At 39.6% G+C, this 27,997-nt stretch overlaps 4 protein-coding genes and 1 pseudogene across 5 annotated transcripts; 3 read left to right on the forward strand and 2 right to left on the reverse strand.

The window, feature by feature from the left end:
* The first annotated feature begins 1,444 nt into the window (after positions 1–1,444).
* On the forward strand, positions 1,445–3,629 carry LOC119990928 (annotated as a pseudogene).
* A 2,579-nt stretch (positions 3,630–6,208) lies between these two features.
* Positions 6,209–6,959, forward strand: LOC119990933 (agamous-like MADS-box protein AGL62). Its single transcript, XM_038837072.1, has 2 exons — positions 6,209–6,827; positions 6,934–6,959. Exons 1-2 carry the CDS (start codon positions 6,209–6,211, stop codon positions 6,957–6,959), a joined length of 645 nt encoding a protein of 214 aa, XP_038693000.1.
* A 487-nt stretch (positions 6,960–7,446) lies between these two features.
* LOC119990427 (protein disulfide isomerase-like 2-3) lies at positions 7,447–17,623 on the forward strand. The gene is made up of 10 exons (XM_038836329.1): positions 7,447–7,715; positions 8,689–8,847; positions 9,740–9,853; positions 10,615–10,772; positions 10,997–11,096; positions 11,307–11,483; positions 11,572–11,717; positions 11,943–12,016; positions 17,046–17,118; positions 17,205–17,623. Exons 1-10 carry the CDS (start codon positions 7,587–7,589, stop codon positions 17,374–17,376), a joined length of 1,302 nt encoding a protein of 433 aa, XP_038692257.1. The 5' UTR covers positions 7,447–7,586; the 3' UTR covers positions 17,377–17,623.
* Positions 17,624–18,949: 1,326 nt separating this feature from the next.
* Positions 18,950–26,490, reverse strand: LOC119991802 (centromere/kinetochore protein zw10 homolog). 2 transcript variants are annotated; one of them, XM_038838277.1, is made up of 15 exons: positions 26,209–26,350; positions 25,804–26,096; positions 25,455–25,592; positions 25,012–25,185; positions 24,410–24,571; positions 23,286–23,519; positions 23,061–23,207; positions 21,752–21,844; positions 21,470–21,565; positions 20,774–20,902; positions 20,581–20,658; positions 20,188–20,346; positions 19,948–20,098; positions 19,774–19,856; positions 18,950–19,409 (listed from the first exon to the last, which is right to left on the reverse strand). In XM_038838277.1, exons 2-15 carry the CDS (start codon positions 26,029–26,031, stop codon positions 19,326–19,328), a joined length of 1,956 nt encoding a protein of 651 aa, XP_038694205.1. In that variant the 5' UTR covers positions 26,032–26,096; positions 26,209–26,350; the 3' UTR covers positions 18,950–19,325. The 2 variants fall into 2 exon arrangements, with proteins under 2 accessions (XP_038694205.1, XP_038694203.1); XM_038838275.1 differs by having other exon boundaries at positions 25,804–26,490.
* Positions 26,491–27,123: 633 nt separating this feature from the next.
* Positions 27,124–27,915, reverse strand: LOC119990935. Its single transcript, XM_038837075.1, has one exon. The coding sequence runs from the start codon at positions 27,913–27,915 to the stop codon at positions 27,124–27,126; it is 792 nt and encodes a 263-aa protein (XP_038693003.1).
* Positions 27,916–27,997: the final 82 nt, after the last annotated feature.

The following is a 27,997-nucleotide window of genomic DNA, read 5'->3' on the forward strand; positions in this document are numbered from 1 at the left end:
GATGAAGAGGTTCTTCTATTAGCACTAAGAGCATCCACCATGGGTTTGGTATAGAGCACTTCAAAGCTATCTTTTTGGATAAGTATAACGCTGGTAGCTCATAATGGGAATAAAATGACACTTGAAAACATATAGTAATTTTATCTATACTTCATATTTGGATGGACTCTAATGTGATGAATAGTAATTTTTGTAGGATTCACTCAACCAATTAATTAATGCCACATCATCCCTTACCACTCTTTTATTTTTGTTTTTCTTTCTTGCAGGACCCATTGAAGATTTGAAGTGTTTGCTCAAGAGTACCCATTGTAGGTATATTGAATTGTAGCACTTCATGAAAATAAATATCGATGTTGTAATCCCTTTGACCATTAGGTCAACTATTCAAAACTCATCTTCCCACCGAAAATTTCCCTACCATAGAAAAAGTTGTTAAAGGATTTGATGGGCCCGTGAGTGGGTGATAGAGGCCTTGTGGCCCTAGGCCGTGGGCTACAGTTTGATTATATGGGTTGCGTGGACCTTGTTGTTAAGATAACTTATGTCGTGGGTCTGTTGGCACGACTGTATGGTTTGCGCAGGCCCTGTCAAGAAGATAGCCTTGGCGGTGGGTCTATCGGCACGACTGTGTGACTTGCGTAGGCCTTGCTGAGAAGATAGTCTAGGCGGTGGGCTTGTCTGCTCGACTGTATGGCTCGCGCAAGCCTTGCTGAGAAGATCGCCTAGGCCGTGGGCTTGTCGGCTTGACTATATGACCGCTTGGGCCTTAGCCTAGGTCGTGGGCTTGTTTGACCCATACAACCTAAAACGACACTATATAAGTTTACTCTTTGGATATTGCATATGTGTCTAAACTTATGTAGTCAAGATCGCGAACATATAAATTTTCTACATGACGACTAGGTAAATTGTGCCAAAACCCAACTCGTGACCACATTTACCATATTATGATAAAAAAAAACATAGATAAGAAGTATTTGTGCCGTTGGATAATGATTCGATAGCCAATCTTGTTACAAGTAACGGCGAATAGAAGTAACTGTTAATTTCTGTGTAGCTTAGTTTTAGAGCTAGTCTAGACTCTTTATTAGAAAAAAGGAAGACGATGAGACGAAGATACAAATGCTCTTTTTAAAATTCATTATTTTTGTCTTGTTCTGCTTCTTACGCATGAGATGAAGTGTGGGATTAAGGCTGCTGGAGTATTTCTTGTATTCCTTTATATTCTCTACAACCCATTTGGATCGGTTGAAACTAAGAAACAATTAGGAATGGCAGCGATGAAGTCTAGACTTGTTTAATGGCTATATATGACTAGAGACAGAAGTCCTGGATACGTGTTTTCGGCCGGCAAGCGAACCCTGTTGACAAAGGTTGTCTGAATTCTATAAAATTTCTACAACAATTGGAACTTCTTGGAGTGAAAATCTATCATATGAGAATGGCTGGCAGTTTGGTGTCTCTAACTATATTGACTATTTTCTGTGTCTCAGCTGCTGGAAATAGAACACAATTGTTATCAGGAAAAGGTATCGATGGTCTGTCGGCATTGCTCCTACCAGACAGCGATGGCGTCTGCTCGTCAATGATTAAAAATCATGGCTATTCCTGCCAAGAACACAATGTATATTATCAGAATTATGACCTTCTTAGAGAGTTTTTGTGAGTGGTGTGATGGAAAATTTGATGGGTTTCAGGTAACTACAAAAGATGGTTATATTCTCAGCCTTCAAAGGATTCCAGCGGGACGGTCAGGTGGGACGACAGGAACCAGGCCACCAGTTCTGGTGGTGCATGGGGTTTTTATGGTTAGTCATTCCCTCTAGTGCTTGATTTTTTCTTCAACATTGTGGTAAAAGTTAAAACAAGCTTGTTGTCTCAGGATTCAGTTATATGGCTGGTATTAACCCCGGACAAGTCTTTGCCGTTCATCTAGGCTGACAATGGATTCGATGTGTGGCTTATCAACAACCGTGGAACGAAATATAGCCGTGGACATACGTCGCTCAGTCCAAATGATGCAGTTGCCTATCTTTCCATGTGCTTATGTTCTATTAGTCATCTGCACACTTCATATTTTTACTGGTTTGGATGATTTTTTACAGGCCTATTGGGATTGGTCCTTGGATGAATTGGTAGCTTATGATCTTCCAGAAACAGTTGATTATATACACAATCTAACAGGACAGAAGCTTCACTATATAGGGCAGTCATTGGTGAATTCTATGGATTCTACTGTTTTCTCTTCTTAGACATTCTATTAGTCCACTGTGGATATACTAAGTTTCTGTTTGTTTCTCAGGGAACCATGACTGCTTTTGCTGCATTTTCCAGGAATCTGCTTATAGACAAGCTGAGGTCAGCAGTCTTACTTTGCCCAGTTGCTTATCTGGGTCAAGTAAACTCTCCGCTTGCTCGTGCTGCTGCTGAGACATTTGTCGCAGAGGTGAATACTAGTTCCTGCCAACAATCCCTCAGCCGAGGTGGTTAGGACATATACTCTAATACTCAGAACTGTGTGGTACCCAAATTCTGTAATTTTATGATACAGGACGACACGGACTGACTATATACATATAATCTTTTCTCAACAGACTGCTTACAAGTTCGGACAACGGGAATTTGTATTAGTGGGGTGAGGATGCAGCTTCTTGCTTCAGTGTCAATTATTGTGTTTCTTCTGTAATCATTTCCTTCTTTTCCTTCACTCCAACAGGGAGGTAGGGATTAAATTTTTCCAGTTTTCCTGCAAAATACCAGGTTTGGACTGCACACAGTTGTTGACCCCTTTCACAGGTAAGGCTAAATATCCTAAATAGCATATGATCAGAATCAGATTTGGAGAATCCATCTTTTAGAAAACATGTTATTACTACTAATAGGTAAGAACTGCTGCCTGGATCCTTCCATATCAAGTATTTTACTTGAACACGAGCCTCAGTCCACAGCAACAAAGAATATGATCCATCTTGCTCAGAGTAAGTTCTCAGAAACACTTGATTCAAAAGCCACAGTAAACGCTTGATTCAAACGCTTTCCTTGGGATGATGAGATTGATTAAGGTAACTCCTTGCAAATGCGGGAGATTGCAAGTTCAACTCCCATGCCCAGCAGTTAATTTCGGCGTTATTTGTCACACGGACTTTGGCTTAGTCTTTCTTGTCGCCAGCCGCCAGCGTGGAATGGGTTGGGCGACGACTCAAGTTTAGAGCTGACCCAACTGTTCTGTGAGAATGTTGGGTTGGAGAATTCTCAATTATCGATATTAGCTCTCTAACACTCTGTTGTTTTGAACTTGGACAGTGATTAGAGAAGGAACTTTTACTATGTATGATTACAAAGATGCAAAAGAGAATGTGAAACACTATAAGAAAGCGACTCCTGAACCATACAACTTGTCGTGCATTCCGAGCGACATTCCTCTTTATCTCAGCTACGGCGGAGCAGATGCTCTTACCGATGAAAAAGACATAGAACTCCTACTGAACAGCCTCCAAGGTCATGATAAAGATAAGTTGGTAGTTCAGCGGATTGAGAAATATGCACATGGAGATTACGTTATGGGTGATAATGCTTGGCATGTTGTGTATGATCCTCTAATAGCTTTCCTAAAGCTTCATCAATGATATGCCTTGCAAAGAGATCAAATGTTGATTTATATGTCAATGTCCGTGACTGGAAACAGAGGAGTGTCTGTTTGTTCTGCATATAATATTATCAGTAATTACATCTGGATGTTACTTGAAAATATTGTGTGGTGACCATTGGGGGTGTACACCACAAGAAACTTCTGTGCCTGGGGCCTAGCTGCCCGAGTTTAGGTTCTATCGGATGTTCAAAGGGTAAACTAGTATGATGTAGTTCTCGGTTAAAAAAACATGTTGACCCCATAACATTCAAAAGAAAAACAAAAATGTGCAAATAGATACTCGTGGGACCAGAGAGGATGTGAACATTGTAGAGGGCAGAATCTACAATCAAATATTTATATCGTTGAGCCACCAGCAACCTGTGTCCTGGACAGAAGAGTCAAGATAAGAATGTTGCACCGGTGTGGTACCTGCCAAAAACACTCCGACGCTCAAGTTAGAATGACAATCGAATGCCCCTTTTTGAGCAATAATCAAATATTAACTCAATGAATGTAAATGAGTCCAGAATGTCGTTCAAAGATTGGGATGAAGATCGTGTCGAAGACAGAATGCCGATGAGGAAAATGTCACTCGAAGAAGAAATCACCGAGGATATTTCGGGAGCCAAAGAAGAAGATCCCTCCTCTTGACAGGCTTTTGTTATTTATACTCTCATGCTCCAGACACATGTCTGGGCCATCATCGTTCGATCCTTACCAGGTTACCGTTAGAGACAAACCATACTTTTCCTATGATTTTGCTTTGACCCTTCTGGCACTACTCTATGATGGGACACGGGGTGGCTCTAGGTGTTAGAGGCTAGGCCTGTTGTGCCAGCGGATAGGTTAAGGATATCTTGTTGTGTCAGAGTCAAGTCACTCAGATCGCTTCCTGCAACACTCCAAGTATGTACATGTACGTTTATACAATGCGAGAGTCAGAGAATTAAAGAATGAGACCACGACAATCTCAGGTCGAAGAGAAGGTAGCGTCCTTCTTGGTTTTGGCGTTCTTTTAGGTCTTCGACTGTCGAAAACACATGTCTTTGATAGCGTCGCTCTGGTCGAACCTGAACTGGGCTTCTACTGTTGCTAGGCCTGTGTTGTTTTTTTTGCCATTACAAACATACCTAAGAAATGATGAACATTATTTGCACCACATTTTTTACTAAGTACACCCCATTAAAAAATAGGGTGTAAGTAATGTTCATCTAAGAAATTTGACGTGGAAAACATTGATGCTCTTGCTTTACGTTGTTGCGTAGGGAACATTTACAAGCATCTCTTTGATAAGTTCAAGAGGCATCAAATAACGGCTGCCTGCACTCTGCTACTCTGCTTTATTTACTGTTTAGAGTGAAGATTATAAAATCCCACATCGCTTGAGAACTCCAAGTGATGTAATTTATAAGTAAAGACCCATACGCTTTAACACATCCAAGGGCTTTTTATTGAGTCTAAGTACCATTAAGAGAGACAATCCGATGTATTCATGGAAATTTTCTCGGGGATTTTGCGATAGAGACTCCATGCCTATCAAGTCCGTTATTAACCTTTTGAATTGGATTGTAGACATTATATAAGTAATGGGACCCTACAAGTTGGGTTTGTTCCAAAAATCAACACGAATGAACAAACTCTTAGAAGTTAGAACTCTGTTTTTGTTCCTATTTGGGTATTTTTCACCTTTAATGAGATCTTTAAAGCTAAATTGAGCTTGCTAAGTATTCTGTTTGCAACATATAAGAGAATGTTCATAAATGTGATCATTTTGTTGCATTGGAGGCTTAGTTGTCTTGTATTTAGGAATCTTCTTTACATCCAAATGTTACATACACAGAACAGAATGATAATTAATATTGTAGATATTGTCATTCAAACATCTGATATGAGTTTAAATTCAAGTCATCAGACCCGAGGGAACATAAATTTCCACTTGACGACATGGTAAAGTGGGTCAAAGCCCAATGCGTAGTCACAAGAGTATTGCTCCCAGTGGGAATCGAATTCAAGACCTCCCGAATCCACCGGTTTAGCCCAGATAGATTTACCACTAAACCATCACCCAAGTGATTACCATATAGTTCAGTTCCTAACGTTAGGTGAGCACCCAGCATTGGAGAGACATTAATCATGAGTCTTAAAAAGTAACTTACCTAGTACTATTAGATTCATAACTTTCATATCTTATAGAATTCTATAATTTTGGAAGGCTACTGTGAAATCAACAGTGCTCTGTATGCTTATGGAAGTTTATCTTCCAGTCTAATGGAACATTTCTTAGAGGGCAAAAGCCAATTATTCTGATTGCATAAATTCTTGGATATCTTAACAACCAATATAAGTTGCTGACTTTAACTTCCAGTTGTAAAATGGTTAATTCTCTCATAAGTTCCCATAGTAACCATGAATTAAAGGTGGAAGATTATATAACCTATATATCTTAGTACACAACAAATGATATTTATTTTGTCCAATTTAAGTAAAATATGATGCACTAGTGCTATAAAATACTACACACTTCCACTCAACAATCACCAATACATCTTCCAATTCTCTCTCAAACTTGAAAAAATGGTGATGAAGAAGCAGAGCTTGGGTCGTCAAAAGATCGCGATCGCAAAGATACCGAAGAAAAATCATCTGCAAGTCACCTTCTCCAAGCGTCGTGCCGGACTTTTCAAGAAGGCTAGTGAGCTTTGCACACTCTGTGGTGTAGAGGTTGCCATAATAGTATTTTCACCAGCTAATAAGGCCTTCTCTTTTGGCCATCCGGAGGTTGAATCCATCATGGATCGATTTCTTTCCCGAAACCCTACACCGGATTCTGGCACACGTCAACTCCTCGAGGCTCATCGAAACGCTAACGTTCGCGAGCTCAATATGCAATTGACTCAGCTGCTTAATCAGCTAGAAGTTGAGAGAAAAAGGGGAGAAGAACTTGACAAAATTAGAAAAGTTAGTCAGAGCCAATGCTGGTGGGAGGCGCCTATTGAAAAGCTTGGCTTGCAAGAGTTAGAGCAATTGAAGAGTGCTATGGAGGAGCTAAAGAAGAATGTGACAAGACAAGTGAATAAGATTTTGGTTGATTCTACACATCAATCACCATTTTTGGGACATGTTGGTGCTTATGAGACCAAACCAAAGGACTTGAATCTTGGTTCAACCATGTCTCCTGCCTATTATGCTGCTGGTTTTGGACAGAGACTTTTTTAAGCTTAAATTTTCTATAATTTTCCAAAGGCAGTTACAAGGCTAGTTTCTCACTACCTAGTACTGCCTTTTAATTGTATTTTCAGCTTTAATTGTTGTTATTATTGAATAATAACTATGAGTTTGCAAATAATGCACTTTGGTAGTTATGGAGTTAGCTTAATAAGAGTAACTAGACATGGCTAGCCAGAATAATAAGAATCATTGCTGAAATAAGAAAAAAAAAAATTAGGATGGTGAATCATATATTCTGATTCATTTTCTAGTTGTAGTTGGATTCTTTCATATTATCGGTTTCCTCTGATAATTGGTTCTAGGGTTTTCGAGGTGCCACATCGATGTTGTTTTCTCTTCTTAGTCACACTGCTTGGGTGCACTGTCTGTTGACTTCTCGGATACCTTATGCTTGGCTCGGCACCTCCTCTGTAGTGTAATTAACAGTTGAAAAAGGAAGGGAAAAGAAGTTCGGCAGAAGCATAGTCGTGCACGTGTACACAGTACACATCGGGAGCACCGAAATTGTGTATTCCTTGTTCACGTCTAGAATAAATTTAGGAGTAAATGAATTAGAGTACACGTGGCTGGTTCCCATTGGTAAGCACACGTCGCTCTGCTTCCTCCTCAGCACAGGGTTTTTCTTCTCCGCTTCGAGAGGATTTTGTTCCGATTCAAGCATTTCGCACGAAGTTAGACGCAGAAGGAAAATATAGAATTTCTCGGGAAAGAGAGGGAAATCCAAATGCGGAAAGCAATATCATCTTTTCTTTTTTATCTATCAGTTCTGTTGTCCATATCCAATCTCTCTCAGGCATTGTACTCACCATCGTCGCCAGTGGTTCAGCTCACCGCAAACAACTTCAAGTCCAAGGTAAATTCGATCCCGCCATAGATGAAACTTTCACTTTGTCTTCTATTTGGCTGCCGATAAATTCAGGAACGAAAATTGTCATTTGTAAGTTTCGTCTTATGTTGCATACCACATTAGTTTTTGTTTTCCTCTTTTCTTCACTGTATGTCCAATTGATTGAGAGTTCCGATAAGGTCATGAAGATGAATTAGTTTAAACATCAACTTTGTTTATTTGGCGCGCAACAGAATTATTAGTTTCTTTTGAAATTTCGTCGAATGATTGTTAGATCAAATAGATCTGTGTGTCTTCTTTTGATTTCGAATGATTGTTGGATCAAGTAGATCTGTGTGTATTCTTTTGATTTTATCAGATAGTGTTCAGTCTATCCGTTACTTTGAACTGGAACTTTAGTATACGCGTCGATTTTGTGTTCTTCAACGATGCGCTTGTGCGTTTAGCTGGCTTCATCGCCTTCTAGCCTTTTATTTTCTATAATTATTAGTGATAGTCGAATTTTTCCTGGTCGTGAGTCTTCTAGTGATTCATATCCAGTTAGAAATTCCTTTTGATTCCGTGGCAATCCAAAAGAATGGGTAGGGCATTCGTTTTTTGGCGGTTTATGAAAATGAAAAGATAATCCACTGGCACAGGAATATGTTGGACTATTAAGATTTATAGGAACATTCATATGCATATTGGCAGACAGTTTTTCTTTCTTTTTTCTTTTCTTTTTTTTTTCCCCTGAGTTCTGATGGCTCACTCTAATGGTTTGCTTTATGTAATTTCTCTAATTTGTTGTGTTATGCAAAATAGATTTTGGGGTATTTGTGTGTTCGCATGATGTGTAGAACTAATGGAGCAATCTCATGTCTACTTGAAATATTCACATAATCACGTTGATGCCAGACAAAAAGGTTTATCAAAATGTTAAGCAATGTTTATTTGTAGATTCTTAAATGTAATATATTGTTTTTTTGTGGATTGTTGGCAGGTTTTAAATTCTAATGGAGTTGTTCTCGTGGAGTTCTTTGCACCTTGGTGTGGTCACTGTCAAGCTCTAACTCCTACTTGGGAGAAGGCAGCTACAGTCTTGAAAGGGGTTGCTACTGTAGCAGCTATTGACGCTGATGCACACAAGTCCCTTGCACAGGTTTTGTACAGTGAACAATTCTTGCCATATTGTCTATTTTTTAATAATGGCTGAAAAAGTTTCCTTAAATAGTACATACCCTGTGATACTGCATGAATTTAAGCAGTATTCAGCTTAAATTGACACCGAAAGATGTTTCACATGATAAACTTCTCCTCTAGTTGGTTCCAGACTCCAGAGTTCAGTGTCTTCAATCAAAGTGGGAGCTGGATTTACATGTGAAGAGCACATGTATCTCCAGAACCAATATTTAAAAAGGGTAATCACTCCCGTGTCATGCACAAGGCTTCCACTGTAGGCGGGGTAGGGAATAGACATGATGTAAGCATACCTTATTGTCACATACTATGTGGAAAGACTGTCTCCCGAAATGGAACATGTGACCTCTATATTGCACCACCGCTACTTTACCATTGGGTCACATGTTTCCAGAACCAATATTGTGCAATAATATTTATGTATCCACAAAATTTGGCAGTTGTGTGAAATCTAAAGGCTTGGAAAATATAGGGGTTCAGCGCATTGTGCACCTGTGCTTCCTTTCTCCATTAGATTCTTCTTAACCCACTATGAAATTTAATTGAGTAGTGATTTTGATGATTCAGTTCTCTTTGTGTAATAACTAATAATACTAAGTTTGTTGTGTTGTCCTAGAGTCTGTCATGGTTACTCTTTTATATAATTATAGATGCAGAGAAGCAATCAACTTTTAGCTGTTAATTTCTGTATAGCAGTTTTCACATAATTTTATGAAACTGAATTGGTGCTACATGATTGATCATGTGGTGTCTGCATGTTTTCTCACCATCTGTGCACTTACCATTCCTAGACATCAGAGTATCAGACATATGTTTGCTTGATTAGTAAATAAAGGTCTTTGATTGCTGATTAGGAACACGGGATTAGAGGATTTCCAACCATAAAGGTCTTTGTACCTGGGAAGCCTCCGGTAGACTATCAAGGAGCTAGGGATGTAAGACCCATTGCCGAATTTGCGGTGCAGCAGGTTTGTTATTGTCTGCTGATTTATTTTAGAGAATCTCTGGATTTGGCCTTTATGTTTTTGTTGTAATTATGATATAGTTACACTTTGCAGAATTTGACTTGCAGCAGGGTTTTTTTGTTTTCTGTTTTGTTTGATTGATCTTGTAGATAGCTGAAGTGATCGTTATCCATTTGTTGTATTTACATCAGGTTGCGGAAAGATGTCACAGCCTAATGGTGTTACTAGTAAATAAGTTTAGCTGGTTCCATAAACTGACTTCTGGTGTAGAAAATGGTTTTAATGAAACATTCAGACAACTCCATCATTTTGCCTGATATATGGTTCCAGTGGATTATCTGAAACGGCATGTCTATGATAATTCAGTTTCTGAATGAATCTGTTTACAACCGGTATATAACTTCCAATGGAATCTTTATTATGTTTTTGTATGCAATGAATCTTTATTATGTATGTGTATGCATATTGCAGGTGAGAGCACTGATCTGCTTTGCTCTAGATTCATGAACTTTTCTACCCACATAAAAATTGATAGTCTATTCATCCCAAGTGATGTTGTGAATGTAATTCAGTGGCTTCAGTGTATTTATTGCATTTTGAATAGTGTTCTGTATGTCTGATTGAATTCTAGATGATCTTTGCTTTATCATTATTAACTATGAAGTATTAAGTCAATGTATTATGTTTGGATGGTACTTGTTGATGTTTGTGATGCTCCTTATATGATTATTAATGCCTTTCTGACTTGCTTAATATTCGTGCAGATTAAGGCACTTTTGAAGGAACGTTTACATGGAAAAACTGATGGAGGATCCAGCCAGAAGTCTGAGTCTACTGCATCAGTGGAATTGAATTCTAAAGATTTTGATGACTTGGTGCTTAAAAGTAAAGATCTGTGGATTGTGGAATTTTTTGCACCTTGGTAAGGATTCCTTGATGGTATTGGACTCTTTTTTTTTCTTATCTATAACTCCTCCATGGTGGTTCTTTTCCATTGCCTTTTTTATCCAGGTCTTTGGTTTTTTAAGTTTGTAACTTGTATTGGAGACCTATTACTTTTGGATAACTTACATGACTTCTTATAACTGTTCCAATCTATTTTTGTGTAAATCTGACGTTAAAATTGACCCATATTACTTCTATAAGGTGTGGACATTGCAAAAAACTGGCTCCTGAGTGGAAGAAGGCTTCTAACAATTTGAAGGGAAAAGTGAAGCTCGGTCATGTTGATTGCGATGCTGAGCAGGTAATATTTATTTCAATATCTTCTGTAATCTTTTTCTACATGGGAAACTATGCAGTGTTAATTTAGATGATGCGTACAGAGATGTAGTTCTCACTTTTTAGTATTGTGTTCTGTTATTTCAGCTCAAATTGTGATTTTTTTGGAACATTGTTCCTCTGAATGAGTACTTAGATTTCTGTTGATGTGGTTGTAATGGGTTTGGGTTAGTAGTCTCTAATGCGCAGATTCAACGTCCAAGGATTTCCCACTATCTTGGTATTTGGTGCTGACAAAGATGCCCCAATTCCTTATGAGGGTGCTAGAACAGCCTCAGCAATTGAATCATTTGCCCTGGAGCAGCTAGAAACAAATGTTGCACCCCCCGAAGTTACTGAGCTGACTGGACCGGTAGAGCTTTTATTTCATTCCAAAGAGCTGAGTGATTTAGTGGGATTTGTTCAATGGATATTTGTAAGCCTCTAATCTTTTCATATAGGGTGTGATGGAAGAGAAGTGTGGTTCTGCTGCCATCTGCTTTGTTGCTTTCTTACCCGACATTTTGGACTCAAAGGCGGAAGGAAGGAACAGGTACCTCGAGCAGTTATTATCAGTTGCAGAGAAGTTTAAAAAGAGTCCTTACAGGTATTTACATAGTGGGTTTTCCCCTCTTTTAAGTTTTCTGGTCCTGTGATGTTAATTCTTTGACATAAGATTGTTATGAAGATAGCTACTACAATTACTCATCTTCAGTGGCGAGGCTGGCTATGCACTCTTACCCACATCATGCCCTTCACAACCATTGTAATGCTAGAAGGATTAGTCTAATGATGAAAGTTATATATCCCATTTACCTTTCATGTCTTGCAGCTATGTCTGGGCTGCTGCAGGTAAGCAGCCAGATCTTGAGAAGCATGTAGGGGTTGGTGGATATGGATATCCAGCACTTTGTTAAAGCATGAAGAGTATCAATACGTCTCTGTATTGTAATTTTATTTATTTATTTAATTATGTTCTTTGTAATTACAAATGTCACACAGTAGTTGGTCCCTCTCTAGGGCTTCATATGTATTCACACAGTTCACACTATAAATACAAATGCTTCTCAGTGCAGCCGGCAATGCTTGAGCGGCTGAGAACTGTCCAGCGTATTCTAGCTCGTGTTCAATATTCTGTCTTTGTAGTTTTTCAACTTGGTATCGGAGCTTATGGCTGGAAACGGCGGCGATCCTAACCCCACGCTCACATCTGGAGATGATGGTGTTACTGATATAACCGTAGGCTCTGTCCAGAAGGAGCAAGCCTCTGTTTTGTCGAAATCAAAGAGCCGAGATGTGTCTACAGGCTCCCTTAGCACACTGAAGCCTATCGGATCAACAGGTAATCCTTTGGGATCCTATTGTTCGATTAAACTGACTCATGAGAATTATCTACTGTGGAAGAACTTTGCTCTCCCAATGATTCGAGGAAATCGAATGGAGGGATTCATTACTGGTGCGAAGAAATGTCCGCCGGAGTTCATTGCCTCATCTGAAGAGGGTGATAACTCTGAGATGATTGAAAACCCAGATTATGCTGAATGGATTGCTCAAGATCAGACCTTGTTAGGATGGATTTACAACTCCATGGATATCGACGTTGCTGCCGAAGTCATGGGATGTGAGACTTCAAAGGATCTCTGGAACTCGATTCAGAGTGTCTTTGGAATCAAGACAAAATCCAACATTACCTACTACAAAAGAGAATTTCAGAAGGTCCAAAAGGGAGCCATGACCATGTCAGAGTACTTGAAGACTGTCAAGAAGTTAGCGGATAATCTTGCTTTGGCTGGGAAACCGGTTCCCTTAGATGATTTGGTTCAACAAGTGTTGACCGGACTCGATTCAATAGAGTACAACCCGGTGGTTTGTCAAATTTTGGAGAAAGAAAACATTAGTTGGGTTGATTTACAAGCAAAGTTACTGAGCTATGAGAAGCGGTTGGAGCAGATCAATGCCGGCTTATCATCACTTGCTTTAGGTCCGGTCTCAGCTAACTATGCTGGCATGCGAAATTTTGCCAATCAATCTGGACAGAGTAGAGGTCACGGTGGTGCCTCAGGAAATCAACACAGAAATCAAGGGTTTTCAACCAATAACAACAATCAGCGGAATTATGGCAATAGAGGAGGAAGATCCAGTCGAGGAAGAGGAGGCCGATCCAACAATTCTCGCCCACTTTGTCAAGTTTGTGGTAGGATAGGGCACACTGCGGTCAAGTGTTATTATCGGTACGATGACACTTATCAAGGAACTCCACCGGACCAACAGAGGAATGCAAACAACATCAACACCAACAACAACAACACAGCTGCTTTCATTGCTAGTTCGGAGGTAGTTGGTGACCCGGCATGGTACGTCGATAGTGGTGCCAGTGCGCATGTTACAGATGATGTTAACAACATTGGACAGCGAGCTGATTATCAGGGTAAGCAAACTCTCACTGTTGGTAATGGTAAGCAACTTCCAATTGCTCATGTTGGGAATTCAATTTTGCATACTGGTGCTGACAAGGCTTTATTCTTGAAAGATATATTGCATGTTCCAGAAATTAAAAAGAAACTTCTCAGTGTTTCTCAGCTTACTGCTTTTAATAATATTGTTGTTACCTTTGACTCTTGTGGTTGTGTTGTTAAGGACAAGGCAACAGGAACAACTCTGCTCAAAGGGAAGCTTAAGGATGGACTTTACCAGCTTGACATTTCCACCAAGCCTTCTCATGATTCTCAATTTCCAGCTCAGCATTCTCAGTGTCGTTCAATCTTTTTAGTTCAGTCTGATAGTTTCAAGTCTTTAAATTCCCTAAGAGAATTGTGGCATAGGAGATTAGGCCACCCCTCATCTAGAACTCTTGATCTCATCCTATCATTTTGTAATCAAAAAGTTCAAGTTAATGACAAGACGATTTTTTGTGATGCCTGCCAGTATGGTAAGTCCCATCTTCTGCCATTTAAATCTTCTACTTCGCATGCTTCTAATCCATTGGATCTTATACACACTGACTTATGGGGACCCTCCCCAGTCTTGTCCACAAATGGGTTCCGGTATTACATTCATTTTCTTGACGATTTCAGTAGATATACTTGGATTTTTCCATTGCGGAACAAATCTGAGTCCTTCAAAGCCTTTATTCAGTTCAAAAATCTTGCTGAAAATCAACTCGAAAGGAAAATTAAATGTCTTCAAACTGATATGGGGGGTGAGTACCAAAGTTTTGCTGATTTTGTCAAACAACAGGGTATTGAGGTTCATCATTCTTGTCCTTACACCTCTGCTCAAAATGGAAGAGCTGAGCGAAAACATCGACATATTGTTGAGACCGGCTTAACACTTTTAGCCCAAGCAAATATGCCCTTGAGGTACTGGGCAGAAGCTTTCCAAACCTCAGTTTACTTGATCAATCGTCTACCTACACCGGTGTTGCGAGGCTTCACACCTTTACAAAAACTCTTTAAAAGATCTCCAGATTATTCTAATCTCAAAGTGTTCGGCTGTGCATGTTTCCCATGCTTGCGTCCCTATCAAACACAAAAATTCCAATTTCACACTACCAAGTGCGTTTTCTTAGGATATAGTGATGCACATAAAGGGTTCAAGTGTGTCAGTCCTACGGGCCGTATATATATATCTCGGCATGTTGTCTTCAATGAGCTTGAGTTTCCTTTCAAGTCTGGTTTTCTCCATGCAAAACAGTCTGAGACTCTTACTCTCTCACAATCGTGCACCTGGTCTCCTCCGTTGCTCTCTACTAGCCCTCCATCTCCATTAATTTCTGATGCTTCCTCTTTGTCAGATGGTAAAATCACCCCTTCAGCTTCCTCTGACGCTGTAGCTGCTCCGGTTGCTCCCTTAACAGCATGTTCACCTGAGCAAAATCCATCACCTGCTGCTGTGAACCAATCTGATGAGCATGCTGATGGAGATGTTGGGCACCATGAAAGTGAAAGTTCAGGCAACATGCCAATCCACTCTCGTGAACCTGTCGAAACTGTTATGGAATTACAGTCCGGTAATGTTGTTCCATCAAGCATTCACAAACATCCCATGATAACAAGATCCCAATCCGGCATAATTAAAAAGAAGACATACCCCTCAGAATATCATGTGTATATGGCTTCAAAGGACCAAGTACCACGTGAGCCAAGTACTCTTCAAGAAGCACTGAACGATGTTCCTTGGTTTGATGCTATGAAAGAGGAGATCACTGCTCTTCAACGGAATAAAACTTGGGTTTTAGTTCCCTACTCACCTGCATATAATTTAGTTGGCAACAAATGGGTGTTCAAAACCAAATATAACTCTGATGGCAGCTTTCAACGATGTAAGGCGAGACTTGTGGCCAAGGGTTTCACTCAAACTCCAGGGGTAGATTTCTCTGAAACTTTCAGCCCAGTTATTAAAGCTTCTACAGTCAGAGTTGTTCTTACTCTTGCAGTGTCACGCAATTGGATGGTAAGACAGTTGGACATCAATAATGCATTTTTGAATGGCACTTTGCAAGAGACGGTGTATATGAGGCAGCCAGAAGGATTTGAGGATGTGTCTAAGCCAAATTTTGTTTGCAAATTGCAGAAAGCTTTGTACGGTTTGAGACAAGCTCCAAGAGCATGGTATGAAAAATTGAAAACTACCTTGGTAAGTTGGAAGTTTCGTAACTCCAAGTGTGATTCCTCTCTTTTCTCTTACAAAGACAAGTCTCAGATCATTTTGGTCCTCATTTACGTTGATGATATCATTGTGACTGGAAGTAATTCAAGGTCCTTGCAGATGTTTGTGACTAAATTACATAGCATGTTTGCCTTGAAGGACATGGGAGATTTACATCATTTTTTGGGTATTGAAGTGCGACGGGATGATACCGGTATGTATTTGACTCAGACTCGTTATATTGGAGAGTTACTTCAAAGAGGTCACATGGAGCATGTCAAACCTTGCCCCACACCAGCCGTGGTGGGCAGGTCCATGTCTCTTGCTGATGGTGAACTTCTGAAAAATCCAACTGATTATCGACGTGTAATTGGTGGACTTCAGTATTTAACCAACACTCGTCCTGACATTTCATTTATTGTAAATAAGTTGAGCCAATTCTTGCATGCTCCAACTGTTAATCATTGGCAAGGGGCAAAGCGAGTCTTAAGGTATTTGAAAGGGACTCAGAATATGGGACTACATATAAAGCCATGCTCAAGATTGACTCTCCAAGGGTTTTCAGATGCGGATTGGGCATGTTGTATTGATGATCGTAGATCTACAGCTGGTTATTGTGTGTATTTTGGTGACTCTCTAGTCTCTTGGTCTTCACGAAAGCAACATGTTGTGGCTCGCTCTAGTGCTGAGTCCGAATATAGGGCATTGGCTCAAGTTTGTTGTGAACTGTCTTGGCTTGAATCACTTCTTCGAGAGCTGTCCTTCAGATGTTTTTCAATTCCTATTACTTGGTGTGATAATTTGAGTGCTAGTGCCCTGGCTGCCAATCCCGTTTATCATGCTCGAACGAAGCACATTGAGGTTGATATTCATTTTGTTCGTGACAAAGTTCTGGCCAAGCAGCTCGATGTGCGATATGTCCCATCTCATGATCAGGTTGCTGACTGCCTCACTAAACCACTGTCTCACTCTCAATTTGCGTGCTTTAGAGACAAACTTGGAGTTGTTGAGAGACCTCTACCACTCACAAGTTTGCGGGGAAGTGTTAAAGCATGAAGAGTATCAATACGTCTCTGTATTGTAATTTTATTTATTTATTTAATTATGTTCTTTGTAATTACAAATGTCACACAGTAGTTGGTCCCTCTCTAGGGCTTCATATGTATTCACACAGTTCACACTATAAATACAAATGCTTCTCAGTGCAGCCGGCAATGCTTGAGCGGCTGAGAACTGTCCAGCGTATTCTAGCTCGTGTTCAATATTCTGTCTTTGTAGTTTTTCAACTCACTTGTAGCGTTGAATGTGAAGAAAGGAGCATATGCCCCACTTAAAAGTGCATTTGAAGTTGATCAGATTACGTAAGTGTTCAGTTTCTGCAATATCTCAGACTACCTTCTAAGTAAATAGTAACATTCATGGATTCAATTGATTTTTTTTTTCTCAGAGAGTTTGTCAAGGAAGCTGGGCTCGGAGGGAAGGGGAATTTGCCTCTAGCGGGAACTCCTGAGATTAGCAAAATTGAACCTTGGGATGGTAAAGATGGAGAGATTATTGAGGAAGACGAGTTCTCTCTTGAAGAACTCATGGGTGAAGGTGCTGCTAAGGATGATTTATGATCAATTGGTAGCAAGATCGAGTAAAATATGAAAACCTTGGTTGACACAGCTTCGACTTTACAAGCAGTTTGTCCTTGGTTGGCTTTTTGACTTTTACCAAGCAATATAGATACGGTCCTTTCTTCCCAAACTTCAGATTTTATAATCATGTGCCCGTTAGAAAGGTAGTGGCCAAGAAATACGACATTTTTAAACGATTCAAGTGCCTTCTTAAGCATCATATCTTCATTCTTGGACTTGGATGACTTTCCGGTGTCTTATTGAAAGAGAGTAAAATTGATGGCCCTCTTTCAACCCATTTTTGTGGTCTTGAATTGAATGACAATTATCATTCGTTAAGAAACTGCAGTTACTCTTCAAGAGAGTAAGTGAAGGGGCTGTGGGGGTGCGTGTGGGGGTGTGGATGGGTGGGTGGGGAGTGTTTGGGTGGGTACGTGTGTGGGCGGGTGTCGTGTGGTGGGAATGGGGTGTGTTTGGGTGGGTACGTGTGTGGGCGGGTGTCGTGTGGTGGGAATGGGGTGTGTATGGGTGGGTGCGAGTGGGGGTGGGGTGGGTGTGGTGGGGGGTGGGCGTGTGTGGGTGTGGTGTGGGCGGGGTTTGTGTATGGGTTGGTGCGGGGGTGGGGATGGGGGTGGGGGTGGTTTTGGAGTTTCAAGCTGAGCCCGCTTTTCACTTCAGTCAGTGAACAAAGTACAGGTTTTACGGCCTCTGGCCTCATTGGGCCTGGCTTCACAAGCCTGGGGAGAGATTTACGGGCTCTGCTCTCTTTGGGCCTGGTTTTACGGGCCCAATGACGAAGAGAGGTTTAGCTGAGCCTTATATTTGCGGGGTCTGGCCCCATTGGGCCAAGTTTTACAAGCCCAGTTCAAAAGACTCAGTTTGCATGACTCCAAAGTCCAAACCAGCCCTCATTGGGCCTGGTTTTACAAGCCCAGTTCAAAAGACCCAGTTTGTACTTTGTAATCATACCCATGCCAGTTGCCACAAAGGCACAAACACTGGTCTCAGTCTCAGAGGCGCTGTTGAACTTCGGTGTAACAAGCCCAAGAAAGGTTTAATAGGCCCTTTACTCATTGGGCCTGTTTTCTAGAGCCCGTCCCAAGGACCCAGTTTTTAAGCAATTCCCATCCCCATTTCACAAGCCAAGATTTCCGAGCTAAACAGTTTCGGCCCAGATAAATATCTCTTACTCTTGGATCTTAAACCCAACCCAGGGTATGATCACAAGCCCTCCCATCCCATCTATTCCAGTCCAAGCTAGGTCACGGCCGCTCGACGTCCGGCTTCGGCGAGCACCAGCCTGAGCCACAAGCATGCACGTACAGACCTTAAACCCAACGCAAGCAACCCTCGGAAGTTGCCAGATGTAGTTTATGTTAGCACCCCAAAGTCAACTTAATTCCTCTTCAACTATCGATATCCTGTCCTCATTTAGATTTTACTTCGATCTGACAGATCATCACTCAATACAAGTCATGGTACCACAGACTTTGATAGTTACGAAAAAAACTGGTAAAACAAGGGTGTCGAAACACACAAGAAACTAACCCCCGCAGCGTCCGTATGAAGTAAATAGTTATGAACTCCGGTTGATCTTCTTAGGAATGATTGTGCCTGCGAAAAGCAGTATTAAGTGAAATGTGTTGTGGTTTTTTTGTGCAGCACCTTCACAACTACAGCTTTTGAAATATCATCTCCCTATTCAACCCTACTTCTCTTCAATATTCATTCCGGGGGGAAGGGAGTTCTGAGTGCAGATTTTACAGGATTATACCTTCACTATATGAGAAAATTGAGATAAAGGATACAAATTTACAAAGCTCTTCTGCTTGATTAAACGCAGAGGTTAATGAGATCAGCTCCAGCTAGAGGTGCCACAACTGAGTAATTGAGCAAGAATCCTTCTGCTTCTAGATGTTAGGTTGAGCCTCGAGGAAGACTAGAAATTTCTACAAGCTAATATTTTCTATCCTCCATAGGCATTCTTTTCTTAGTGAAGAATCTGTAAAAATGGCTTTGATGAAATCTTCCACCTGCAAATGCGTAAAGCTTGAATGCACAGAGGAAGGTATGAAGACGAAGAACAAAACATAATTAAGTAATTCTTCCTAAACTGATTGAAAAGTGGCATCCTTGTTTCATATGTACAAGTAGCAAACCTCCAGTTGAATTTGTAGATTAACACTTAAACAGAGAGACAAGATGATTATGATGCCTATAAATGGTATTGTATGTACATTTTGAACCATAGTAATGATGAAGATATTTTTCCAGGGATTGAAAACACAAACCCGTCCTATGTCTAGAACAAGTCAAATCAGATTCCTTCCTAGTTATCCCAATAATCCACAGAGAAAAAAAAAACAAATATGTTAATTAAGACATGCAAAGCCCTACCTCTGATGCTGTAAAACCTGCACTTCGCAGTTCTCCACTTTCCCAAGCTGATGTTATAGATTTTAAAGGCATATCTAATAGTTCTGGCAAAGTATAAAAACATGCAGATATTAGGATAATTCTTACATGCAACGCAACTAGTTTTCAACAGTAAAAATAAGCCAAAAAGCATGCCTGCCAATTTGTGAATTTTATGTAAAGATGGTATGAGACCATCAAGCGGGCCCAGACATTCCTCTACTGAATCCCCCCTTTCCTTGGCAACATTTAGAGACTCGATTAGGAAAGATAGATTGTCCAGCATCAAATGAATTAGTCTTTGTAGCTGCAACCATAAGAAGAGATCAGACAAATTCTCCCACAAAAGGATTTAAAATTTACAAAAGAACAAGTGCCAGTACTACTAGCCCATACCTGTAATGTTTCATCTGCTGCCATATCATCAAGAAGGAGAATCTCCCTCGCAATTCTAGAAAAGACTGTTTCAAGAACAGCACACATGCCGTACTTATAGGTTGAAGGCAGCAAGAGCTGTTCCCATATAATGCGTACTTTCTCGAGAATAAAAACAACCTGATCAGAAAGCATCACTTTATATCATTTTTCTGCATGATGTAAAATTTTATTATCAAAAGGGGGGAAGGCATAAGAAGGAGCCGCCAAAGACAACGCAAAAGTAGAGTACTTCTACATTACTAGCTTATTGCTTCTTTTTTACATTGAATCCCATCAAGAAAAAAAATCAGAAGCAAAACCATGCAAGCAAGAGAATAAAACGGCAACGAAAGTCTACAGAACAATCTCTACCTGATCAATGCTGAACTTTGCACTTTGAAATTGTTTCATTTGATGAGTATTCTGAAATCCATCAGCGCCATCTATAGCCTAAGATTTGAAAAGAAAAACAAGCAAGACTTTTAGTAAATAAAGACAGGAAAATTTAGAAATTTAATAGCAAATGCCAAATACATGCATTGTAAGTAATACAGCAAGAACATACCTCATTCAAATTATAAATGACTCGCTGAATTTGTCTCTGCAATATTTCTTTTGCCATTAAATGAAAACTAGGAGCCATGTCAACAAACACAACATGCTCCTTGATTGAACTTGGGAAGTCTGCACGATACTGACATGACACAACTTTTTAATGTGCAGGAGATAAGGAAACACTATTTATTGTAGGTAACTTTACAGGCATTTCCCCCTTCTTCCGTAGCATGAAATGATAGTTTCAACTTTCAATAGAATGAAATACACTTTGGTTAAAACATAGCAAACTAACTCCTTTTCAGACTGTTAAACTTTTGTAAACTAAAAAGAAGAAATTTTTTTATGCAGAAGAGGAGGGCAATTGAATTCATGTATTTAACCTCAAATTGTTTGGGACAAAGGCTTCAATAATGATGACAAGAAAAGGACAAATTACATAACACAGCTAAGGTGTAAAATATTTTTTCCGCTCTCCAGCAAAGTGGCATTCCAATTGAATAGAACCTATTGTGCTAAAACAATAGCCAATCAACATCTAACTAAGATGTTGAGCAGTCAAAATTAAGAGACTGTTCCATATTGTTGAGTCATCACATCCTAGACAATCTCACATCACATGTGGGAGGGAGAGAAGAGAGAGACTGGTTCTCCATGGAAATTGGCAATTGGCAATATATAATCAAGTTATAAATGTGAGTCATACCTCAAATGCAAGTCCAAGTATTTCTTGTGATAAGTAAAGACAGTCATTATGCATGAGAACAGCAACCTGGTTGATGTCATCAAGCTGCCTTTCTAGCTTCACAAGTCAAAACTGAAGATCAGTATTAGTCATTATGTGCATATTTTGCAACATTGTTTTTGATGAGAGGGGACATGAAATTTAAAATCTAGATGTTTGCACCTAATAAAGAATACCAAGATCATCATTGGTGAGGTAGCAATCGAACGTATCAAAAAAGCCTCCGAAGATAAACTTACTAACCTTGACGGGTATAACTGCTTCATAGAGAAGTATTGCATCCCTAGCAGCACGGTATAATTCCAGTGCAACTCTTGGAGATGACAAGCAAACATCCTGCACACATTTCACATTAAATTGAATGAGAGCCTAAGTAGGACACATCTTGAAGGTTTTCTCACATTTACCCTTGTTGCAATAGCATATATTGCAATATATTATAAAATTTATATTGTGATACTTAAATGAAATTGCAAATAAAAAAGAGAACCCTCTGCAGATGGTTATATAAAAATATCTTGAATGGGAGAAACATAGACTGCCAAAGCTGACTTCAGCAATTTCTAGGAAAAACAAAAGAGACTTTGAGGGTATGGAGACTCAATCAGAAGATTTACTTGACAAAGGGTGCAGAACCTTTAGTTTTAGGTGCAAGGCCAATTGCAATTCGAATTTGCTATACTTCGGATTTATTGAATCAAGCGATGTAAATGGAAGGAATCACCTTGGTGCCCTATAATACAATGATATTAGTCCACTTTGAAGATTATTTACTAATGAAAGGGGCACCACAAAGGTCCCACAAAAAACAGGACCTTGTTAAGATGAGTCCATGACTTCCAATTGAGAAAACATATCAAATAACAAATTTCAAAGATCCAGCACACAAAACTTTGAATATTTCGACCTCATTGTCCACTGCACTCCCTATGTGAATTTCTTACCATTTCATTTCCCTCCAATCCTCATGCTCTCAGCCAAAACTGACCTTAATTTCAAAGATAAATTTCATTCAAAAAATAAATATACAGAGGGAGAGAAGAGGACCAATACACTCCTGGCATAAGCTGCGGCATCCTCCAAGTCTTGGGGAAGATAGCAAGACATTTTAAATTTTAAAAATTCATTCCTTTTGTAGTCATCCTATAGACAGCCTTCCCATTCTTTAAGGCAAAATACATACTTCTCAATTCTCATTAATAGGGAGGAAAAGTAATAAAATTCTGTCAAGCAAAAGACTGTCACACATCTCTTAATGTAATTGTATAATTAAGAATGGGTTCTTTACAAGGACATTATAAAATTCGCCCTCAATTTGAAAGCTGTGCCATATGACCCAAAGAAATGTCAAAGCACGACTATCTTGCTTAATTAATACGGGAAGGTTTAACATTCTGGGCAAAGGTGATAGACTAGGCTTATTTGTAAAGGTTCTATTACCAATCACCAGTCTATACATCATATAACAGGCAGCATTAACATAAGGACAAAAGTAAGCTCAAACATTCGATCATGTCATAAAGATAAGTTGTTTACTGTTCGGTTTAGCTACCTTAAGCGTCTGGTGTACTAGCTGCATTAGTTGAGAAGCTGCTTTGGATACCACACACCTTTCAGATAGAAAAAGCAAGTCAACAAGTTCTGAGGAATTTGCAGCCTTTTCACCATTCTTCAATACAGGAACTTTACTCATATGATCCTGCAGGATAAGGAATTTACAAACCAATGCAACAAAATATTTTTCCAATTATATGAATGCCAGTCTCAGAAAACTAACTTGTGGGATGGTAAAGTCACACTGTAGAAGCAAACTTCTCACTTTTGCCAAGATTTCAGTCTTCTTCCTTGAGGCAAAATGAACCTCAACATTTTCAGCAAAATTGGTCAATTTTTTCTCCCCACAATCAGAAGCTGAAATAAACATCATTTCACTTAAAGCAGATTCAAATTCAGACGTGCACTCGATGATCTTCTGAAAGTCGGTGAGTTTCAAAGCATCTTCAGGAACAACCTGAAATACAAAATTATATGTAACTTGATCTGCAGTCTATTTCAAATTACAATTCCATACATCAGAAGCAGCTTGATAATATGTAATTCTAATTACACAATGACGATCCAAATGGCACAAGAGAGAATTCCAACACATTGTCATATTGACAGCAGGGCTAATCTCAAAGTTCAATGATGTACCAAAACTGGTTAGTATGGTTGCAGCTGAACTTTAACAATAAAAAATATTATAATTTCTCTTTATAGTAACCTATGTTCCGCGGAATAGCGGTTGTAAAATTTGCATTGAATCAATAGCATAATTGTTTCCACCTCAACCAACTTCCACTGGAACTAATTGAACACTCCTCTAATTGCTTATGGTAAAACAAGCATAGAAAGAAAAGCCTCTGTCAACCAAAGTATGGCAAGCCCTGAACCCAAACTAAACATTATCGTAATTTTGCTTAAGAAGTCTGTTGTGTTGTACTTGAGGTTATTTAGTCAAATGCAGGCAAGCTACTGGGGAGACCAAGTTACAAAGGATACAAACTACAGCCTCCAGTTCTTATATTCAATTATTCATATAGGCATGACTCGAGCTCAGTATATTCATTTCATGAGAACAGTCGAATGGAAAATTCGTGGCCTACTTTCAAATCTAAATATCAAAGAGACGAAGTGTTTTGTTTGGAAGAGAGAGAGCCAGACCCTATAATTTTTCATTCCTTTCCTGTATGGCACATTATACTTGGTCGTTCCTTCTTCTTGTTTTTTCTTTTGAGAAGCAAAACTGAAGAACCAAGAAAAAAACACCTTGGACAAGTAAACTTAATTCTTATTTTAGTTACTCATCACAACTTAACAAATGAAGTTGCAGCTCAATTTTGAAGAAATGTTACAACAAACCTTGGACAGAAAGTGAGAAATAATCAGTTCTGATATCCTTGGCCATGTCAATTTTCCAAAACATCGAACCCAAGAGCCATTCTGGAAGCATATACATTTGTGAATGAACTTTACAATCTGAATAATACCCGAATAAATAGTATCACCGTCCACATTTCCAATCTGAAATATTAGAAGAAAAATGTTATAGCAATGGTAAGAATATTAATCTGCCAAATAATGTAGAGAGCATTCTTATTAGATAAATGAAGTAGAACAAGCTTTTAATCCATCATTTAAAAAAAAATTATCAACATATGTGCCTTTTATCATCCCCCTACCTCCAAATAGATGGGGGAAACAATAGAGAAGGATAAAACTAAATACTAATATTGAATACTATCAAACATCGGCCATTGACCAACCACATACATTTAGGCCAATCACAGTTTCACGAATGACATACATGAGAATCATTCTCTATATACACTTCATAATTAACATTCATTCATTAATGTTGCCCTAAATAATGGACCAGTGAAATCTATCATATCGTAAAAAGTAGTCGATGTACACTTCATAATCTTCTCAGAAGTTAGTCCACGAACACATAAACTATTTACCTCAGCTTCAGGTGAAGGCTGTACGTTCAAGTTTGCCTCAGATGTTCCTCTCAATCCTGTCTTTACCTCTTCTCCAACTGAAACAGGTGATCCATACTTTACGACAGGAACTATGACAAACTTAATAATCTGGTCAGCAACTCTAGCAAGCCCATAATCTAAAATCCCAACCACCTACAATTATCATGCACGGAACATTGATAAAATGAATTCATCAGGAAGTATACTACCATGAAACAAAGATAAAAACGTGTAGACAGTAAAATAAGGTTCAGTGTCTAAAAAAATGATTCAGTTTGTAACAAAGACAGAGGAAAATGATGTACAGGTTTCTGAGAAATGGAAAGAAAAAAACAAACAGTTTCCATAATTTGCTTGTTGTATAGACTGAGATTCAAAATATAATGAAACCAAAAATCTCACTCAATTGAAGTTATACTCACTTCCATTGCTTCCAGCACTGTGCGAAGCTCAACTCCATGGATCCCCTCAACGCTCAACTGATACTGGACGTGAACCCTATTCAACGCTGGCTCAAACCGCACCCCATGTTCCATCAACCTCACAAGTTTCTCTTGAATCTACAAACTCAAATCCAATTTCTCTAAAAAACAATATCACAAACTCAATAACAGTCACCAATTAACGATGATAAATGCCATCAAACCACCCAGTTTCTGAGTAATGGCAGAAAAAAGTACTGCGAACCTCGCAAGAAGTACCTCGTGTTTACCAGTTACTCCAGCAATCAAACAGAAATTTCAAACAAAATTAAAAGGATATAAAAAGTACCTCCTCAAAGCAATCAATCCACTCCTTCCTCAACAATCCGTACACTATGGGCTCTTTCTCCTCCTCGTCGCCAATCCTTAAACCTTTCTTCAAGACTCTCAACTCCTCAGCCGCGAATATCAGACGTCCATTTTTCACGGCCTCCTTTGCTCCCCTCAACCGCTCACTGAATTCCAAAATAACCTTCACCAGATCCAACAATTCTCTTTTCATCCTGGCCTCTTTCATCTTATCATTCAGCTCATCAACTATCTCTTTAATCTCGACGTCGACCGGTCGGTCGGAGATCAAACCTAAAAGATCAGTCAATTCAGTGGAAATTCTGTTCGTCTTTAAAACGGCGTCGTTGCAGACTGAGAAGAGAGAGGAAAATTCGTCGTGATGAGACGAAAGGTAGGAGCGGACCTTGGACTTGATTTGTAAGGAGTGGGACTCAAGACGATTGATGAGGAGGCGGAGATCCGGTGCCGACAGAGGAGAGGTAGGGTCGGTGAGATCATGTGCAGAGAGGAGGTCCCGGACGTTGATTGCGTCGAACAGTGCCTCCATTGTGATCACTCAGTTGGATTTGACTGCCGGCGACCAGAAGGAGCGCTCCGTTACAGCTCACGGAGTCGGTTTTAGCCTTTTGGGGAAGGCTGAAGAGGAAGTTGTCGACAGGTGGTCTTGAGACTGCAAAGGGTAAGTGAGTAACGTGCGCCTTTAGCATTGAGGTTGTATTGGACCTTTTAGAGTCCAAACGTCCGGCCCATGAAATGAGTCAGAATAAGTAGTGGGCCGCTCCATTTTGGAAATTTTGGGCCTTTTACCTGGCGACACAGAACTGGACCTTAACTATGATTAGCTTACCAATGAATGAAAAGCCCAAAAAATCTTAGAGAGAAAATTCCAGTGATCGTCAAATGTTGTGATTTCAAAAGAGGTCTGGAGTCGGGAAAGTTTGAGCCCAAATGGCCCAAAATTATGTTAATTCACAGTGTAAAATGTGTTATTGAGTATCTTAAATATTTATAATGTTATAGTATAGTAGATTTTGAATTAATTCTCGTCTTTTATTACAAAAAATAGTAAATGAATTCAAATGGCGTATTTCACTTGCGTTCAACAACAAAATAATGATGCTTATTTCTTACATTGTTATGCAAAGATAACCTTAGTAATTGTTAATGCAACATGTTTCGAATATGCAGTTTTCGAAAAAAATATGATGATTTAACATGGTTTTGAGGAGGAATTTGACCCCATCCTGACTTCTCTTGATCCAATCCGTCATGAGTGCAGATAAAATTCATTATAGGTGAAAACAACCCAGAAAACAATTCATTCTTTATTTCCCAGGAAAAAAGGCACCAGATACAAATCTTGGACTAAATTACTAAAACAACATTGTGTAGAATTCGATCCAATACTTGGAGAGGAAAAAACTGATACATGGAAAAAGAAAACATAAAATTGAAGAGAATTAATCGCATCTCTTGAACTGGTGAACGGAGAATCCAATGAATCCCTTTTCCATACACCCCATATTTTCTCTCCAATGAAGCTCACAATCTTCCTCACAGACCCATCTTCCACACCATCTTCACTGCCGCCGCCGCCGCCGCCGCAATTGGCCACTCCTTCCACCGATTCAACACCACCCACTTTGTCCTCCACCGTTGTCGCTTTCCCAAAATTCTTATCTTTCACTTCCAGAACTCTCTTCCCCACTCTCTCCTTCCTCCTCCTTGTACTATTTCTATTCCTGTTTTCCCAAAACAACCCTTCTTCATACGCTTCAATGATTTCATGTATAATTTGATGGTTAGGTGACGCGTCCCACCGTGCCCAGAAACTCATATAGCATCGGAAGCAATTGCATTCAAAAACTGGTGAATGAAACAAGTTAGCATCGGCACCACCACCGCGAGTGCGCTTGCTACTCGCGTTCTGTTGGCCAGAAAGTATGTTGTTTGTAGTGGTTCTGTTCCAAGAGATGAGATAGGCCAAGACTTCTCTGTCTTCCAGGGAAAGTGAGGTCGTTAAGGTGAGAATTGTCGCCGGAAGAAGCGACGAGCGGTCGGTGATTGGTGATGGGTGAATCTTGCCGTTCTTGTAGAGTTTCTTCTTCATGGTCTCTGTCTTCGTTGTTGGTTCTTCACGATTTTGCTTCTTCACATTGCAACTCTGCTTTTGTGCTATTTGTCAATATTAT

The sequence above is a fragment of the Tripterygium wilfordii genome, chromosome 22 (assembly GCF_013401445.1).
Source record: "Tripterygium wilfordii isolate XIE 37 chromosome 22, ASM1340144v1, whole genome shotgun sequence".
In the NCBI taxonomy this organism is placed as follows: Eukaryota; Viridiplantae; Streptophyta; class Magnoliopsida; order Celastrales; family Celastraceae; genus Tripterygium; species Tripterygium wilfordii.

Coding starts and splice junctions, on each gene's coding strand:
- LOC119990933 (XM_038837072.1), top strand. CDS start 6,209: ATGGTGATGAAGAAGCAGAGCTTGGGTCGTCAAAAGATCGCGATCGCA. Junction 6,828..6,933: donor TCCTGCCTATTATGCTGCTG/GTTTTGGACAGA, acceptor TTGTATTTTCAG/CTTTAATTGTTGTTATTATT.
- LOC119990935 (XM_038837075.1), bottom strand. CDS start 27,915: ATGAAGAAGAAACTCTACAAGAACGGCAAGATTCACCCATCACCAATC.
- LOC119990427 (XM_038836329.1), top strand. CDS start 7,587: ATGCGGAAAGCAATATCATCTTTTCTTTTTTATCTATCAGTTCTGTTG. Junction 8,848..9,739: donor CACACAAGTCCCTTGCACAG/GTTTTGTACAGT, acceptor ATTGCTGATTAG/GAACACGGGATTAGAGGATT. Junction 17,119..17,204: donor TTTGAAGTTGATCAGATTAC/GTAAGTGTTCAG, acceptor TTTTTTTCTCAG/AGAGTTTGTCAAGGAAGCTG.
- LOC119991802 (XM_038838275.1), bottom strand. CDS start 26,352: ATGGAGGCACTGTTCGACGCAATCAACGTCCGGGACCTCCTCTCTGCA. Junction 25,186..25,454: donor CAGTGCTGGAAGCAATGGAA/GTGAGTATAACT, acceptor TGATAATTGTAG/GTGGTTGGGATTTTAGATTA. Junction 21,566..21,751: donor AAGCAGTTATACCCGTCAAG/GTTAGTAAGTTT, acceptor TGACTTGTGAAG/CTAGAAAGGCAGCTTGATGA.